Genomic DNA, 18924 nt, shown 5'->3' with positions numbered 1-18924 from the left:
TCTCTCTGTCCGGAGTTGCCCCTCTGTCCGGAGTTGCCCCTCTGTCCGGAGTTGCCCCTCTGTCCTGAGTTGCCCCTCTGTCCTGAGTTGCCCCTCTGTCCTGAGTTGCCCCTCTGTCCTGAGTTGCCCCTCTGTCCTGAGCTATCCCCCTCTGTCCTGAGCTATCCCCCTCTGTCCTGAGCTATCCCCCTCTGTCCTGAGCTATCCCCCTCTGTCCTGAGCTATCCCCCTCTGTCCTGAGCTATCCCCCTCTGTCCTGAGCTATCCCCCTCTGTCCTGAGCTACCTCGTCCCGGAGCTGTCCTTTATCTTGGTGTTGCCCCTTAACCTAAGTGGGTGTATAATGAGGGTGGTCATTCTGAGGGAGAGACGTAAGCTGGGATTGACTATGGTGGGGTGGGGACCTCGCCCAGAGCCTGAGCCACCACTGTGGTCAGATGCCCACCCTGACCCTCCCCTAGACTTTGTGCTGGTGCGCCCGGAGTTCGCACCTTAAGGGGGGGGGGTCACGCCCTGGCCTTAGTATTCTTTGTTTTCTTAATTATTTTAGTTAGGTCAGGGTGTGACATGGGTCATTTATGTGGGTTTTGTAGTGTCTAGGGTGGTTGTAGGTTTAGGGGGTTTATTTAGAGTAGTTGGGTTTATGTTTAGTGTAGTTGTCTAGGTGTGTCTATGGTTGAGTGTAGGTGTTTAGGAAAGTCTATGGTTGCCTGAATTGGGTCTCAATTAGAGACAGCTGGATATTGTTGTCTCTGATTGGGAGCCATATTTAAGGTAACCATAGGCTTTAGCTGTTTGTGGGGAATTGTCTATGTCTAAACGTTACTAGCTTGTGTGTGCACTTTCGTTTTGTAGCTTCACGGTCGTTTGTTGTTTTGTTAGTTTGTAAGTGTTTTGTTTCGTTTAGCCTTCTTCAATAATAAAAGAAGATGGCTTATTTTCCTCATGCTGCGTTTTGGTCCATCTCACTCCCACACGATCGTGACAATAATCAGCATATGATATCTTCCTCTATCTTAACATATTCATTTAGCAGGAGATCTTAGAACCTAAAATGTGTTAATTAAGAAATGTTCTTTATACTATTCATAATACTTTAAACTTGACAAATTAAGTAATCAGTCTTATAATATCAAGGAATAACTCAATACTGTCACGCCTGCTTCCGCTCTTCCCAGGCGCCAGGCTCCCCAGCATTACGCACACCTGCTTTCCCCTGTCACGCGCATCAGCGACTATTGGACTCACCTGGATTCAATCACCTCTGTCCTTACCTCCCCTACATCTGTCTGTTCCCCCGCTTTGTTCCCTGCTTCAGCATTGATAGTCATATGTCCATATGTATACCCGCGTGCTGACGCTGTTCCTGTCTTGTTCCATGTCTGTTCCGATTAAATGTATAACTCCCCGTACCTGCTTCTCTACTCCAGCGTCGGTCCTTACAAATACGAGTGATACGTTTAGGTATTTAATAAAAACAAGTAAAATGTTTAACAAACAAACAAATAATAAAACAATGCCATATCTCAAATACAACTGAATGTATGCATCAATTGCATCAAACATTATGTGAAAATAAATATTGTACATGTCACAGAGTATATGATGATCTTATCTCTTTCAATGAACATCAATTAATTAATTCAATAATTACAATTCTTTATTCAATTAATTAATTCAATAATTACAATTCTTTTTCAGTTATGGAAAATACAATTGTAATATGGGAGCAAATCATCCAAATATATATATATATATATATATATATATACATTTATTTGAAGAGGTACATTTCAATTTCAATGTATCTTGTATATTCTGTCATGTTAAAAAATACAAATACCTCGTTTGTCTGTCCCCCTCCGTAACATACTGTACAACTAGCATTGCAACTTGGAAAGGGTAATACAAACAGGGTTCGGGTCAATTCCATTTCAATTCAGTCAATTCATGAAAACTGAAATAAACTGAAGTTTACAGATGTAGGATCTTAATTTGATCACCCTGTTGCAGGAAATATTTTAAACTAAAGCCTTCAAGGGTTAGTTATTTCCACTTAAAAATGTCAGACTTTATTTACCCTAACACATTTTTTTATCAATTCCTGCTAAAATGTCCATTAATTATAATCCACACAATAAATTACATGTCCGGTTGCTGCCGGATTATTTTCCTGTTTTGAGAAACTGGTCTAACATCTGTACTTCCTGAATTCACTCATTACAAGTGATGAAAACTAATAGATTCTACTATTTCTCTAAGAAATGAATGACTGATTACATAATTTACAACAGGCACAATTTACTTTAAGGGTCAAGTCCTGACTTAAGATCTGCACACTTAAAAAACACTGAGAATCTCACTGCCGATAGACTGCCAATGGGTACTTATGACAGTGGGAGGCCGTTCCTTGTCTTGCTAGAACAAAAGAGGTACCTGCTGCGTGCCGATCCAGTAGTGACGAACTTACCATTTCTACATGTAGAATCGTGATGCTCATCAGTGCCAACAAATTTACTTTGAGCCAATCAGAGAGCACGAACCCCCATGTGGGAAAATCAACAGGAGTGACAAGTTTCTCCGTATATCCACAGATGAGCCAGTCACACTTCATGTACAATGTAGGCTATGGAATGGTAGCTAACGTCAGCTAAGTGTACAGACACAATGCATACAACACAAATAAATTCCTCCAAGCTAGCTAACCACTTTATCTAGTATTGACTTTTGTCACGTATACTCCCTCTCTGGCCTCTAGGTCACCAGACTGCTGAGTATTACGCACACCTGTCACCATAGTCACGCGCACCAGCGCTTATTGACACTCACCTGGACTCCATCCCCTCCTTGAATACCTGCCCTATTTATGTCACTCCCTTTGGTTCCTTCCCCAGGCATTATTGTTTCTGTATTTGTTTCATGTCGGTGCACTGTTAGTGTTTCTTGTTTTGTTCATGTTCGTTTATTTATTAAATGTATTCACTGCCTGAACTTGCTTCCTGACTCTCAGCGTACATCGTTACAACATTATAATTAAATCACAATGAATTAGCTAGTTTCCATGAAACAGCTGCCTGTGTTAGCTGCGGAGTTAGTGCAATGTCCTTAGCTAGTGTGCTAGCTATGCTAACGTTAGCTAGCTAGCTAAACTTTTGGCTATGGGCTGGCACAGGTGGTATGTAGGGTGTCCACCCACTTTGGGCAAATTGCACTTTGGTAATGACATTTCACTTATTATGTTATAAAATGCATTTTATCAAGACTATGATTCTTCATGTTCTGAATCATTCAGTGGGGTCTTTTTCAAACATACTGTATCATTAACATTGTATCCAAAAAGTCAGCTTTCTTAACCTAATACATCCGTTAATAAGCACTGAGCTCTGCCGAAACATTTGAGAATTTTAAAGTGTATTTGTGGTCGTCTTCCAAGTGCTGAATTAAATGTAAAAGGTTTTGAAAATAAAGAGTGTATACTAAAATATGAGAATTTTATTTATTTATTTATTAATTTTTTTACCGTTATTTTACCAGGTAAGTTGACTGAGAACACGTTCTCATTTGCAGCAACGACCTGGGGAATAGTTACAGGGGAGAGGAGGGGGATGAATGAGCCAATTGTAAACTGGGGATTATTAGGTGACCATGATGGTTTGAGGGCCAGATTGGGAATTTAGCCAGGACACCGGGGTTAACACCCCTACTCTTACGATAAGTGCCATGGGATCTTTAATGACCTCAGAGAGTCAGGACACCCGTTTTACGTCCCATCCGAAAGACGGCACCCTACACAGGGCAGTGTCCCCAATCACTGCCCTGGGGTATTGGGATATTTTTTAGACCAGAGGAAAGAGTGCCTCCTACTGGCCCTCCAACACCACTTCCAGCAGCATCTGGTCTCCCATCCAGGGACTGACTAGGACCAACCCTGCTTAGCTTCAGAAGCAAGCCAGCAGTGGTATGCAGGGTGGTATGCTACTACTTGTCATGTTTCAAAATGTATAGCTATCTTACCTCTATATTGTATTATGTCCTCTGGATTTTAAAAGAAAGATGACGAGTTTAATGGTAAGCCTGTCAGGTAGCCTTAATTCTCGCACAGCATCCAGCCTGTCACGACTCCCAACGAAGGTGGCTCCCCTGCCTATTCGGGCGGCGCTCGGCGGTCGTCGTCGCCGGTCTACTAGCCGCCACCGATCCCTTTTTCGTTTCGTTTTGTCTTATTGGTTGCACCTGTTCCCTGTTTCGTTTCTTGATTTATGTCTATTTAAGCCTGTTAGGTCCGCCTAGGTTTATTCGGGATTGTTACTCTGTTGGTTGTGGATGTGTTTTCGTGTTTGTTTTCTCCGGACTGTTTGGTCCTGTGTTTGGGCTGGTCTGTTTTATGCGCCCTGTATTTTGGCTTGACCGTTTTGTGCCAGAGAATAAATTACGATTTCCCGAACCCTCTGCTCTCTGCGCCTGACTCCAATCCACCACTCCTAGTAAACTCTGACAGAATGCCGCACCTTTTTGAATGGAGTCAGCAGGAGCAGCCGCACCTCCTCTCCCATCGATGGAGGAGCGAGTACTTCATCATACGGCCATTCTCCACCGGATTGGGTCGGCATTGGACCAGATGATGGAGAGGATGGACCGATGGGAGAGGAGTGGCCTCCCTACCTCACCTCCAGCTCCTCTTCCACCAGCACCACCTACCCCTCCTCCGGCGTCTGGATCTGGTGCCCTGTTCCTGGCTGGGTTCCTAGCACCCAGCCAGGAGTGCCAGGGGTTCCTGCTACAGTTGAAGTTGTACCTGGCTACCGTTCGTCCAACTCCCTTGGGGGAGGAGAGCGTGAGCGTCCTCGTCTCCTGTCTGACGGGTCGAGCCCTGGAGTGGGCCAACGCAGTGTGGAATGGCCCAGACTCGGCGAGGGATCACAACCCAGAGTTCACCCGCCGGTTCCGGGCCGTGTTCGACCACCCACCGGAGGGCCGAGCGGCGGGTGAACGGCTGTTTCACCTGCGACAGTAGACGAGGAGCACGCAGGACTTTACGCTGGAGTTCCCGGACCTTGGCCGCAGGGACGGGGTGGAATGACAGGGCCCTGATGGACCACTATCGCTGTAGCCTCCTTGTCGGGACACGCCCCTCTGCCTCGACGAACTTATCGACATGTCCATCCGACTGGACAGTCTGCTGGCTGCCTGCGGGCGTCCAGAACGGGCCCTGTTGGTTCCACCTCCAGGCCCTCCCGCGCCTATCCTCATGGAGTTAGGGGGGGCCGCATCAAGGGGGACCGGAGGAGGTGGCTCCTCCTGCACCAGGTGTGGTCGGAGAGAACACACTGCCGATCGGGGCTGGAGGAGTTCGCCTGGGAGTCGGGATGGCAGGCAGAGCACTCCTCATTCACCCCAGGTGAGTCAGCACCAGACTCCCCCAGAGCTCCCTGTTGGCCATATGTTCTTACTCATTTTTTTTCTGAGTTTTCTCCCTCTCTACAGCATAAGACGCTAGTCGATTCAGGCGCAGCTGGGAACTTAATGGATCGTGGGCTCGCGTTAAGGCTAGGGATTCCCCTGGTGTCGTTAGACCAACCTTTCCCCGTGCACTCCTTAGATAGCCGACCATTAGGGTCAGAGTTGGTCGGGGAGGCCATGGTGCCATTGGACATGGTAACGCAGGGGGATCATAAGGAGCGGATCAGTCTCTTCCGTATTAATTCGCCTGCGTTTCCAGTGGTTCTGCGGATTCCCTGGCTGGCTAATCACAATCCTGAGATTTCATGGAGACAGGGGGCTCTCAGAGGGTGGTCAGAGGAGTGTTCAGGCAGGTGCATAGGAGTTTCCATCGGTGCGACGACGGTGGAGAGTCCAGACCAGGTTTCCACTGTGCGCATTTCCTCTGAATATGCCGATTTGGCTATCGCCTTCTGTAAAAAGAGGGTGACCCAATTACCACCTCATCGCCGAGGGGATTGCGCGATAAACCTCCTGGAAAACGCTGCACGTCCCAGGAGTCACGTGTACCCGTTGTCCCAGGAGGATACAGTGGCAATGGAGACATGCGTCACTGAATCTCTGGGACAGGGGTACATTCGGCCCTCCACGTCACCCGTCTCCTCGAGCTTCTTTTTGTGAAGAAAAAGGAGGGAGGTCTGCGTCTGTGCATTGATTATAGAGGTCTAAATTCCATCAGTGGGGTTTAGTTCCCCACTACCTCTCATTGCCACGACGGTGGAATCATTTCACGGGGCGCGTTTCTTCACAAAACTGGACCTTAGGAGTGCGTATAATTTAGTGCGTATCCGTGAGGGAGATGAGTGGAAGACCGCGTTTAGTACCACATCTGGCCATTATGAGTACCTCGTCATGCCGTATGGGTTGAAGAATGCTCCAGACGTTTTCCAATCTTTCGTAGACGAGATTCTCAGAGACCTGCACGGGCAGGGGTTGGTAGTGTATATCGATGATATACTGATCTATTCTGCCACCCGCGCCGCGTCTCTGGTGCGTAGGGTACTTGGGCAACTGCTGGAGCATGACCTGTACGTCAAGGCTGAGAAATGTGTGTTCTCCAAACAAGCCATTTCCTTCCTGGGTTATCGCATTTCCACCTCTGGGGTGGTGATGGAGTGTGACCGCGTTACAGCCATGCGTAATTGGCCGACTCCGACCACGGTAAAGAAGGTGCAGCGGTTTTTAGGGTTTGCAAATTATCCGGGGTTTGGCAGGCGGCTTCTCCCATTACCTCACTGCTGAAGGGGGGGCCGGCGCGCTTGCGCTGGTCAGTAGAGGTGGGCACAGCTTTCAGTCGTCTGAAGGAGCTGTTCACCGACGCTACTGTGCTGGCTCATCGGGACCCCTCTTTGGCGTTTATAGTGGAGGTGGACGCGTCTGAGGTTGGGGTGGGAGCCGTGCTATCACAGCGCTCGGGTGCGCCCCCAAAGCTCCGCCCCTGCGCTTTCTTCTCGAGGAAGCTCGGTCCGGCAGAGAGGAACTATGACGTGGGGGACCGGGAGTTGTTAGCTGTAGTCAAGGCTCTGAAGGTGTGGAGACATTGGCTTGAGGGGGCCAAGCACCCTTTCCTCATCTGGAGTGACCATCGTAATCTCGAGTACATCCGGGCAGCGAGGAGATTGAATCCACGTCAGACCAGGTGGGCCATGTTCTTTACCCGATTTCGTTTTACGATTTCCTATCGGCCAGGCTCCCTTAATACGAAGGCCGACGCGCTGTCCCGCCTATATGACACCGAGGAGCGGCCCATCGATCCGACTCTCATACTCCCAGCTTCATGTCTGGTAGCACCGGTGGTATGGGAGGTGGACGCGGAGATTGAGCGGGCGTTACGGTTGGAACTTGCACCCCCTCAGTGTCCAGCAGGTGTTCAGTACGTGCCGCTTGGTGTCCGTGATCGGTTGATTCGATGGGCCCATACACTACCCTCTTCGGGTCATCCTGGGATCGAGAGGACAGTGCGGAGTCTTAGGGGGAGGTACTGGTGGCCCACTTTTGTTAAGGACGTGAGGTTTTATGTCTCCTCCTGTTCGGTGTGCGCTCAGAGCAAGGCTCCTCGACACCTGCCTAGAGGGAAGTTACAGCCCCTCCCCGTTCCACAACGGCCGTGGTCGCACTTGTCGGTGGACTTTCTCACCAACCTTCCCCCATCTCAGGGAAACACCACGATCCTGGACGTTGTGGATTGGTTTTCTAAGTCCTGTCGTCTCATCCCGTTGCCCGGTCTCCCTACGGCCCTACAGACTGTGGAGGCCCTGTTTACCCATGTCTTCCGGTACTACGGGGTGCCTGAGGACATCGTTTCTGATCGGGGTCCCCAGTTCACGTCCAGAGTTTGGAGGGCGTTCATGGAACGGCTGGGGGTCTCGGTCAGCCTGACTTCGGGTTTCCACCCCGAGAGTAATTGGCAGGTGGAGAGAGTGAAACAGGATGTGGGTAGGTTTCTGCGGTCGTATTGCTGGGACCGGCCTGGTGAATGGGCGAGGTACGTCCTATGGGCGGAGGTGGCTCAGAACTCCCTCCGCCACTCCTCTACTAACATATGACCGTTCCAGTGCGTGTTGAGCTACCAGCCGGTCCTGGCTCCATGGCATCAGAGCCAGACCGAAGCTCCTGCGGTGAAGGAATGGGTGCAGCGCTCGAAGGACACCTGGAGAGCCGTCCAGGAATCATTAAAACAAGCTAGTGGACGGCATAAGAGGACCGCTGACCAGCACCGCAGTGAGACCCCCGTGTTCGCACCGGGGGACCGGGTCTGACTCTCGACCCGAAGCCTGCCCTACCGGAAGCTGGGGCCGCAGTGTGTGGGGCCATTTAAAGTCCTGAGGAGGATAAACGAGGTGTGTTATAGGTTACAGCTTCCTCCTTACTATCGCATTAACCCCTCGTTTCATGTGTCTCTCCTCAGGCTGGTGGTGGCTGGTCCCCTGCATGAAGGTGAGGTGCCGGAGGTCCCTCCGCCCTCTCTGGACATCGAGGGGTCCCCGGCGTACACAGTACGTGCTTTTCTGGACTCTAGACGCCGGGTGAGGGGCCTACAGTACCTCGTGGATTGGGAGGGGTATGGTCCGGAGGAGAGATGCTGGGTACCGATGGGGGACATTTTGGACCCTTCATTACTGAGGGACTTCCACCGCCTCCACCCGGATCTCCCTGCGCCTCGTCGCCCTCGAGGCCGGTGGCGGCGCGCTGCGGGAGCCGCGGGGGTACTGTCACGACTCCCAACGAAGGTGGCTCCCCTGCCTGTTCGGGCGGCGCTCGGCGGTCGTCGTCGCCGGTCTACTAGCCGCCACCGATCCCTTTTTCCTTTTCGTTTTGTTTTGTCTTATTGGTTGCACCTGTTCCCTGTTTTGTTTCTTGATTTATGTCTATTTAAGTCTGTTAGGTCCGCCTAGGTTTGTACGGGATTGTTACTCTGTTGGTTGTGGATGTGTTTTCGTGTTTGTTTTCTCCGGACTGTTTGGTCCTGTGTTTGGGCTGGTCTGTTTTATGCGCCCTGTATTTTGGCGTGACCGTTTTGTGCCGGAGAATAAATTATGATTTACCGAACCCTCTGCTCTCTGCGCCTGACTCTAACCCACCACTCCTAGTAAACTCTGACACAGCCTTGATGATGCAATGCTATTTTCCAGATTTTTTAAACAATTTTTTTCTCTGGCCTCCATTGATTTAGTCAGCCTAATTTTAACCATCCTACAAGGATAAAATCTCCAATAAATTTTGAACAGATTATGATAGAGACATGAGGTTTAGACCATTTTTGTTGTTGTTGAGGATTGTATAAAGAATTAACATATTATTTTACCCATTGGTCAAAAGATTTGATTGGATTGGACACCCTACAGTATGTGATTATGGTGAGTAAATGAAATTGTTTCTTCGTCATCTTGCTAGGTAGTTATCTAGCTGTGGCCATCTGGCTAGTATCAACAAGGGCTTTCTACAAAATAGCAACATTAGCACTGCAGCTAACATTGGAATCTAGACCATAAGCAACGCACACGGACATGCATTGCCAAACAATGCTACTGCCACCTTCTGGTTTGGAGTATTTTAACAAGGCTGAGTGGCTGACGACTTCAAGGTCTTTGCTCTGTGAACACTAAAGAAATTGACTGCCAACACTCTGTTCAGAGGTGCTAAGTACTGTCGGCAGGCAAACGTTTGACAATCGTACCGGTGTGTCTGAGTTTTAACTAACATTTTCTTGAACAGACTTGAAGTCTCCCATTGACATGAATCCATCTCAAGTTAACATTTGGCTCTTACTGAAAAACCAAGAGAATGGTTACTCTCTCTAAAGTGGAGGAACTGAGAACACTGTTACTAAACAATTACTATGAATATCTACTGTAAGTTGAAGCCAGACTATTTGACGATCATAATTAGAGATTCAGCTTTTTGCCTTACACAATCCAGGACAGAACAGATGCCAAAACTGCATTACTGTATTAACGTACAGTCCATCACTCATAATATCAAACAACAACTGTAAAAGTGCAATGATACCGTTTTTCACACTACTGGTCTAGACCAAGCAGAGCCACGCTGAACTGCTCTGACCTGGTTGCACATCCACCGTAGTTGCTTAAACCGTACTGGAAAGGACAATGTGAAAAGAAAATATCCAAGCCAGCCCAGTGCGGTTCAGGTTGGCCCTATAGTGTGAATCAGGTATGACTGTGCTTCTGTCTGGGGGCTGTTATGCACACTGTCATACGCATGTAGCTAGAGCTGTCCATTCATTTCATCGAATAGGAAGACTATGGTAATTCAAGTAATTCAGGAAGCTGTTTGATGCTCTTTATTATTCCATAAGAACCCAATACTTAGGCCCTCAGTGGTCTTAGCGAGCCCACTATACCTCTGTACTTCATGCTTCAGGGCAATGCAAGCAGACAGGCAAGTTCAATCAAATAAATACACTGTTGTTCGTTCAAGCTTCGCAGTGCAGTAGTCCTCTCAGTTCAGTGCACCGGGGAGGTACTGTCTGTAGTAGGACGTCATCCACTCACTGTTCCACGTGGTCAGAGGAGACCTGTTTGTCTACTCATGTAATTTTCCCTTTTGTGTTACTGTACCTATGGCTCCCTGGTTCATACCGATACACAGGGTTGTGTCCATTAGGGCACACCGTAGGGAAAACGGGAGACAAAAACAAGCATTAATTAGTGGACGAGCTCAGATAGTACCACCCTGATTCACTCAGTTTCTGCCATTTTCTTTCATTCTCTGCCTACTGAACACGACCCTGGTGTCACGATCCAGGAATCAGTATGGGGCGAAGAGTATAGAGCCGGTGGTGGGCCGGATGGGCCCTGGAGCAGCCCGGAGGAAGGAGCCCATAGAGCCTGGGAGGCCAGCAGTCTGAAAGATAGAGGAGTTGGGCCGCGGGTGCAGGGCGATGGAGGGGACAGTGGTGGGGCAGAAGGGGTTGGAGAGGAAAGCAGCAGGGGAGATAGGCTTCACCAGGTCCTTCTGAAGAGCCAGCTTTGCCTGAAGGAGAGAAGAGATGGGATAGGATAGGATAGGAGAGGAGTTAAATGAGAAAGCAAATCTATTAATAATGCAATTAGTACAAAAACAACAAGCCATTATTTATTTTTTATTAAAAAAAAATTATAATTGTAAAAAAAAAATCTTTACATTTTATCCCCTTTTCTCCACAATTTTCGTGGTATCCAATCGCTAGTAATTACTATCTTGTCTCATCGCTACAACTCCCGTACGGGATCGGGAGAGACGAAGGTCGAAAGCCACGCGTCCTCCGAAGCACAACCCAACCAAGCCGCACTGCTTCTTAACACAGCGCTCCTCCAACCCGGAAGCCAGCCGCACCAATGTGTCGGAGGAAACACCGTGCACCTGGTCCCCTTGGTTAGCGCACACTGCGCCCGGCCCGCCACAGGAGTCGCTGGAGCGCGATGAGACAAGGATATCCCTACCGGCCAAACCCTCCCTAACCCGGACGACGCTAGCCCATTTGTGCGTCGCCCCACGGACCTCCCGGTTGCGGCCGGCTGCGACAGAGCCTGGGCGCAAACCCAGAGACTCTGGTGGTGCAGCTAGCACTGCGATGCAGTGCTCTAGACCACTGCGCCACCCGGGAGGCCTCAAGCCATTATTTTCAATGAGCATAAAGGCTCGTCTTTAAGCCCACTGATGCATCAATATTCCTAAATGCTTTTTTAAGAAACTGCCAATTAATGTATTAACAATTAATCCCTGAAGTCGAATCAACTTTTCTTGAGGGGCTTTGATTAGGAACATATATGATACATACGGCCAGGACTGTGGAGCTGCGTTGTTGTTTGTTGTAAGGGCTGTATTTGGGCTTCATCGGTTTCCCAGCCACTCTGTCCTTGTGCCTTCTGCTGGAGATGTGCTGACAAAATACAACAAAAAAGGTGAGTGACGTTACTGTGTGAATCCTTATGGGCCCTGTTCACAGGTAGTGCACTATAAAGGGTGTAGGGTGCCATTTGGGACACACATTTGGTGAGCCAATTATAAAAAGCCTGTAAGGTCCCTTCAAGCTGTAACAAGACAACAAGCACAGCAAACTTGAGTTCCCAAAGTGAAATCAATTTGACATGTAAAAAAACATATTTAGAGGTGAATTCTAGGATTTTAAATAAGTCATTTCCCAGAATGTGTTTTCCCCAGTCCCCCCTCTGACCATACTGTATTGTGATTGACCTAATATCGGCATAAAGAAATCTCACAAATCTTGCATGCGCGCTGGCTGCTGATCAGCTAAGATTTATTTCTTCATTTGTGCACAAAAAAATTAAAGAGAGGTAAAAACCCAAGGGTCTTGAAAGGCCTGTCACGAGACACTATGGTGTACCTGTTTGAGCTGGATTTCTGAGTTGACGTGGACGTCACAGATCTCACAATAGAACGTCTTGTTCTGCAGTCCGGAGCCTTTCAGCACGGTGGTGGCCTGGACTTTGAGCTTTGAGCCCGGTCTGGGATAGGCCTTAATTGGGCCTGCGCCGTTCCTCGCCTCAAGCATAGTTTTGTGTTTCGAACCTTCAGGGGACAGAAGAAAGGGCAAAAACATAAATAAATATATTGCACATGAAAAATACCATAAATAAAACATAAAAAGAACACTATTTAATTTGTTTGGTTTAAAAGTAGAACAGATTTTGTTTTCCCATCCAAAATGTTCATTGGTCAGCTTGAGATCCAACAGTGTTTCTCTGACCTGGGTATTACGTCTGACCTCACTATAACTACATAACAGCCATATGTGTCAATGTTAGCTAATAAACATCTGACATATTTAGCCCGTGTGCAAGCCCCCTCCCCTCACCCAACACACACACACGCACTCCTCGGGAGGAGTAACACCAATGTTAACACGGCGGTCGAGCAAACAGAAACAGATGCTGGAACACACCTGTGTTGTGGGCCTCCAGCTGCGACAGAGAGTTGACGGCCACTTTGCAAAGCGAACAGTACAGGAGCTTTTTGGCTTTTTCCTCCTCCGACTCTGGCGTGGGCTGAGTTGCTGTAGCAGCGGCAGTGGTGGGGGCCGTGAGCCCAGGCTTGGTGCTGATGCTGCCACTGCTCTTCATAACAGGCGCCTGTAGTTGTACTTGTGTAGCTGATGGGGGGCTGGCAGGCGTGGGATCACATAGGACGGGATTACAGGGACTGGGGACGGCCATGGCTGTTAAAGCTGCCAGGGAGGAGGAGGTGGAGATGATGGGGACGAAAGCATTTGGAGAAGCCAAGGTTTCATCTGCCGTGCTAGGAGGCACTGCGATTTGTTCTGAGATCAAGAAAGAAAGAGGGAGGGAGAGGGAAAGAGAGACACAACATCTGACAGTTAGTCTGGGAGCGTTAACAATATTACAACTTTTGGTGACACATTCCCTTATATTTTTATTTTGGTGTGTTGCGTAAGAGTTTGATCCTTGGGGGATCAGCTGAGTAGCAGTAGTAGGACCGAGCCACTGGCCAGTGGTGTTTTCTGTATCTTTGTCTCTCTCTCTTTGTGTGTGTGTGTGTTTATGTGTGTGCATATGTGTGTGCTTCAATGTGGCCCTCTGTCAATGTTACAGAGCCTAGTTGTCAAACTCTTGTCCCCTCTATTGTGACACTGAGAGGCCCTGTCCCTCCACCCACTCAGAACCATGTACTGTACCAGAACACCATGGAGGACATTGCCACAAGGCAAGGTGCCTGAACTCATGCTCACACCCACAGTCCCACACCATCCCTCCACCCCTCCATTCCTTCCACCCCTTCCCACACACCACACCACACTCACCCTCCAAACCCATGCTCCAACTCCCTGCATTAGGAACGCACTGTAGCTTTTTCCATTAATGTCATTTTGCATTTGTGATCCTCTCAGAAAGTTGTGTAGTATTCTCTTCAGAGAATAGTGCTCTCTTTACACCAACTACACCAGCTGGCACTATGACATCTACAAGCTACACGCCACTACACTGGTCTATATTTGGTCTAAACTAGCATTTGAAAGTCTTCATTAAACCTTGCTTCATTAACTCTGATTTTCACTAAAACTCTTCTATGTACTCTTTGAAGACAGTTTGTAAAGTTAACATAACATTTCCTAAGATAAGGTTATTAAATACATTTGGGTGGCAATGTGTATCAATGTGTACATAGTCCATCTGTAAATAGCCCACCCAATCTACCTACCCCATCCCCATACTGTTTTTATTTACTTTGCTGCTCTTTGGTACACCAGTATCACTACTTACACACCATCATCTGCTCATCATCATCTGCTCATCTATCACTCCAGTGTTAATCTGCTAAATTGTAATTCTTCGCTACTATGGCCTATTTATTGCCTACCTCCTCATGCCTTTTGCACACACTGTATATAGACTTTCTTTTTTTCTACTGTGTCATTGGCTTGTTTATTATTTATTCCATGTTGTTCCATGTGTAACTCTGTGTTGTTGTCTGTGTCACACTGCTTTGCTTTATCTTGGCCAGGTCGCAGTTGTAAATGAGAGCTTACCTGGTTAAATAAAGGTGAAAAAATATATATATATAAAAAAATGAACTGATACACAAAACAACACCTGATTCAAAACTTTGTTTTTCTATTTAAATCTATCTAAATTATTATACAACATTCTTGCAATCAATAGAATGTTATGTATATGGGGGATACAACCATCCCAGCTCTGCTGATTTTGCTGGGAAGAGACAGAATCATTAGATCACTTGTTTTGGCCCTGCCTATAGTTTGTAGCTTGTTTCTGGTCACAGGTTCAGGAATGGCTGAAAAATAACAAACATCCAGCTAGGCAGTCTGTGACTCCGACTAACAGTCATTGGATGTGACTCTGTGAAAAGTGGCACACACATGGCACCCTATTCCCTAAATAGTGCACTACATAGAGCTCTTGTCATAAGTAGTGCACTAAACGGGGAATAGGGTGCCATTTGGACACAGACACAGAATACTAAGAAGTAGTATCGCTGGCTCTGGATCATTACAGAACTTGAACCTAATCTCTGAAGAGGCCTGAGCAGTGACTTTCTATCTGTGGTCTAAATGGTACCCTATCCCACTACTTTTGAACATGGTCATATGGGCCCTGCTCATTAGTAGTGCACTATATAGGGAATAGGTTTCATTTGGGATGCAGTTTCTGAAACCCTCTTACCTGCAGTTTGGACCCCAGGAAGAGTAGATGCTGCCTTGGCAACAGCTAATGGGGATCCTAATCAAATACTAAATAGCTCCTAATGGGCTCTCCCCTGATGTGAGGCCAGACAGTGTGACGTAAAAAAATATCAAGATCCAACAGAAATTAGTGCAAATGTACATTTTACAACACATTGGTTTAGATTTGAAGCTTTCTTTTCTGCCTTGGTTGGTAACACATGCATGTGGTCTATTCCGACTGTGTTCATCTATACATGAGTCATTAGATATTATCGTCTGTCCCCTATACGCTACTCCCACAAAGAAACTTAGAATTATTCAATGACATTTAAAAAAAAAAATGGATGTGGTTTAACTACTTTATCCCAGTGAGCAAAACTGGTTGAAATGCATGGCAATGAGCATGGCACTTGTCACACTAATGCCTGTTAATGAGTCATTCAATTGGTCAAGGCATTTGTCAGACTTAATTTAATGAGAAAAACACTTATTCCAAAGACACATACAGTACACGCATGCACAAGCGTGCATGCACATCCACCCACACACACACACACACACACACACACACACACACACACACACACACACACACACACACACACACACACACACACACACACACACACACCGCACAAAGCATGCAATGACACAAGATAACACTCAAGGCTAGAGCATGGAGAGGAATGGATGACACACAAGAGCTAAAGTTTCCACATACCTGGTTGGTCAGAGTTGCTGCCCCTGACAGTGCTGGTCAAGGTGGTGGAGGTTGTGGTGGTGATTGTCTTTGCACTGTCCAGGGGAGGAGGAAGGGAACTCTTAGGCGGCTTATTCTTGGTGTTCTCCTGTGCTTTGAGCTTCTTGGCATGTTTACTGCCTTTGTAGTGCGCCTCGGCTTGGCTCTGCAGAGGGAGAACAAATGAACCATGCAATCAGGCTCGTTTCTCACACAACAGGTCTCAGTCATGGACTGCAATCACATCACATCACATAGGACAAAAATACACACACACACACACACACACACACACACACACACACACACACACACACACACACACACACACACACACACACACACACACACACACACACACACACACACACACACACACAGCTTTCAATAGATAGGCCCAATCAGAGGGAAAATTAGAGAGATGTTTAATTGGATCAGGATGGTAGGGTGGATCAGGATGTTAGGATTTTCATATGGCTAAAGGGAAGAAGTAGTGTGTGTGTGTGTGTGTGTGTGTGTGTGTGTGTGTGTGTGTGTGTGTGTGTGTGTGCGTGCGTGCGTGCGTGCGTGCGTGCGTGCGTGCGTGCGTGCGTGCGTGCGTGCGTGCGTGCGTGCGTGCGTGCGTGCGAGAGAGAGAGAAAAAGAGAGAGAAAAAAAAGAGAGAGAGCGCGAGAGAGAGCTTTAGACAAAATAATTCATGATAAGAAAAATGAACAAGAAATGGATTCTAGTGAGTGAGCAAAGAGCATTTTGGAGACTGAGAGTTTAAATTGGTTTGATTGTACACTCTATATCCTGGATATATGGGGAAAATGACTACAACACACTCAGCGAATCTTTATGTTGATTTAGATTTAGGAGTGGAGTGGAATGGGATATCACCTCACCTCAATGTGGTCTGGTGCATTGAGTCGCTATAGGTTAATAGCTATATTTTACCAATCTTGTTTCTCACATCCTGTCCTTGCACATACAATCATTAGAAGTAATTCAAATTGAACCATGGTCCACTTCTCTGAGGTGGAACATTCCTGTCTCTTTTACTTTTAAGGTTTGTGGTCCTCTTCATCACACACATATCTTTCAACAACATGCTGCTATGGAAAGGTGCATTAATTGAGGAGCAAACTGAAGTGAAGACATCCCTGTGGCTATAACGTTTACAGAAAACACCTAGGTATCCATGGAAACTCAGAACCTCCAACCCTGGAGTGAGAAATCTTTAGAAAAGTCACTGATCTGAGGACACATGAGTCACTAGTGACATGAGATTATATCTGTGACTCAAGGGTTGCATCCCAATTGCCACCCTATTCCTAATATAGTGCATTACTTTTGACTAGAGCACTATGTGCCCTAGTTAAAAAATTGTGCCCTTAATAGGAAATATGATGCCATTTGGAATACAGACAAGATGACTCACCCATATTGCCATGAGACAACCAGTCAGATGAAGCACCAGAGGAAATGGAAAATCAAGAATGTTTTCTCTGTCATAGATTAAATGAGACACTGTTTTTCTCAATATGCATACTACTGTGCTCCACACTCATGCTCCGTGTGCATTCTCTGAGGATGTTCTCTAGAGTACGGTCTTGTGAGGACGAGAGTGTGGAGAACGGATAAAACATTACAATTGAGAAGCACTCGCACTTTCCCTACAGTATAACCTCACGCTGCACCTCCCCATTCACTGAACCTTCTTCCTGCCAAGACAATGGCAATAGAAACAAAACAAGATATACACAAAGAAAAAGTTTAACTTCATAATTATCTGCTAGCTACAATTGAAGTCGGAAGTTTACATACACTTAGTTTGGAGTCATTAAAACTTGTTTTTCAACCACTCCACAAATTTCTTGCTAGCAAACTATAGTTTTGGCAAGTCGGTTAGGACATCTACTATGTGTATCACACAAGTAATTTTTCCAACAATTGTTTACAGACAGATTATTTCACTTCTAATTGACTGTATCACAATTCCAGTGGGTCAGAAGTTTACATACACTAAATTGACTGTGCCTTTAAACAGCATGGAAAATTCCAGAAAATTATGTCATGGCTTTAGAAGCTTCTGATAGGCTAATTGACATAATTTCAGTCAATTGGAGGTGTACCTGTGGATGTATTTCTAGGCCTACCTTCAAACTCAGTGCCTCTTTCCTTGACATCATGGGAAAATCAAAAGAAATCAGCCAAGATCCCAGAAAAAAAATTGTAGACCTCCACAAGTCCGGTTCATGCTTGGGAGCAATTTCCAAATGCCTGAAGGTACCACATTCATCTGTACAAAAAATAGTACGCAAGTATAAACACCATGGGACCACGCAACCGTCATACCGTTCAGGAAGGAGAGTTGTTTTGTGTATCTGTCTCCTAGAGATGAACGTACTTTGGTGCGAAAAGTGCAAATCAATCCCAAAACAACAGCAAAGGACCTTGTGAAGATGCTGGAGGAAACAGGTACAAAAGTATCTAGATCCACAGTAAAAACGAGTCCTATATCGACATAACCTGAAAGGCTCTTTAGCAAGGAAGAAGCCACTGCTCCAAAACCGCCATAAAAAAGCCAGACTACGGTTTGCAACTGCACATGGGGACAAAGATTGTACTTTTTGGATAAATGTCCTCTGGTCTGATGAAACAAAAATAGAACTGTTTGAACATAATGACCATCGTTATGTTTGGAGGAAAAAGGGGGAGGCTTGCAAGCCGAAGAACACCATCCCAACCGTGAAGCACGGGGTGGCAGCATCATGTTGTGGAGGTGCTTTGCTGCAGGAGGGACTGGTGCACTTCACAAAATAGATGGCATCATGAGGACTGAAAATGTTGTGGATATATTGAAGCAACATCGAGACATCAGTCAGGAAGTTAAAGCTTGGTCGCAAATGGGTCTTTCAAATGGACAATGACCCTAAGCATACTTCCAAAGTTGTGGCAAAATGTCTTAAGGACAACAAAGTCAAGGTATAGGAGTGGCCATCACAAAGCCCTGACCTCAATCCCATAGAAAATTT

The 18924-nt window shown here is 46.7% G+C and overlaps 1 protein-coding gene across 1 annotated transcript in view; it reads right to left on the bottom strand.

The window, feature by feature from the left end:
* Positions 1 to 1454: 1454 nt before the first annotated feature.
* Positions 1455 to 18924, bottom strand: part of LOC129817045 (zinc finger protein 385B-like) — a 178891-nt gene continuing 161421 nt past the window's right edge. The window contains exons 3-7 of the mRNA XM_055872028.1: positions 15887 to 16070; positions 12907 to 13281; positions 12349 to 12533; positions 11782 to 11883; positions 1455 to 10994 (exon numbers count right to left, since the gene is read on the bottom strand). Coding sequence (XP_055728003.1) covers positions 10770 to 10994; positions 11782 to 11883; positions 12349 to 12533; positions 12907 to 13281; positions 15887 to 16070 — 1071 coding nt within the window. The 3' untranslated portion in view covers positions 1455 to 10769. The remainder of the gene's footprint in view (positions 10995 to 11781; positions 11884 to 12348; positions 12534 to 12906; positions 13282 to 15886; positions 16071 to 18924) is intronic.

The sequence above is a fragment of the Salvelinus fontinalis genome, chromosome 19 (assembly GCF_029448725.1).
Source record: "Salvelinus fontinalis isolate EN_2023a chromosome 19, ASM2944872v1, whole genome shotgun sequence".
In the NCBI taxonomy this organism is placed as follows: Eukaryota; Metazoa; Chordata; class Actinopteri; order Salmoniformes; family Salmonidae; genus Salvelinus; species Salvelinus fontinalis.
The sequence above is the reverse complement of the archived record's forward strand: the minus strand, read 5'-3'. Positions and strand labels throughout refer to the sequence as shown.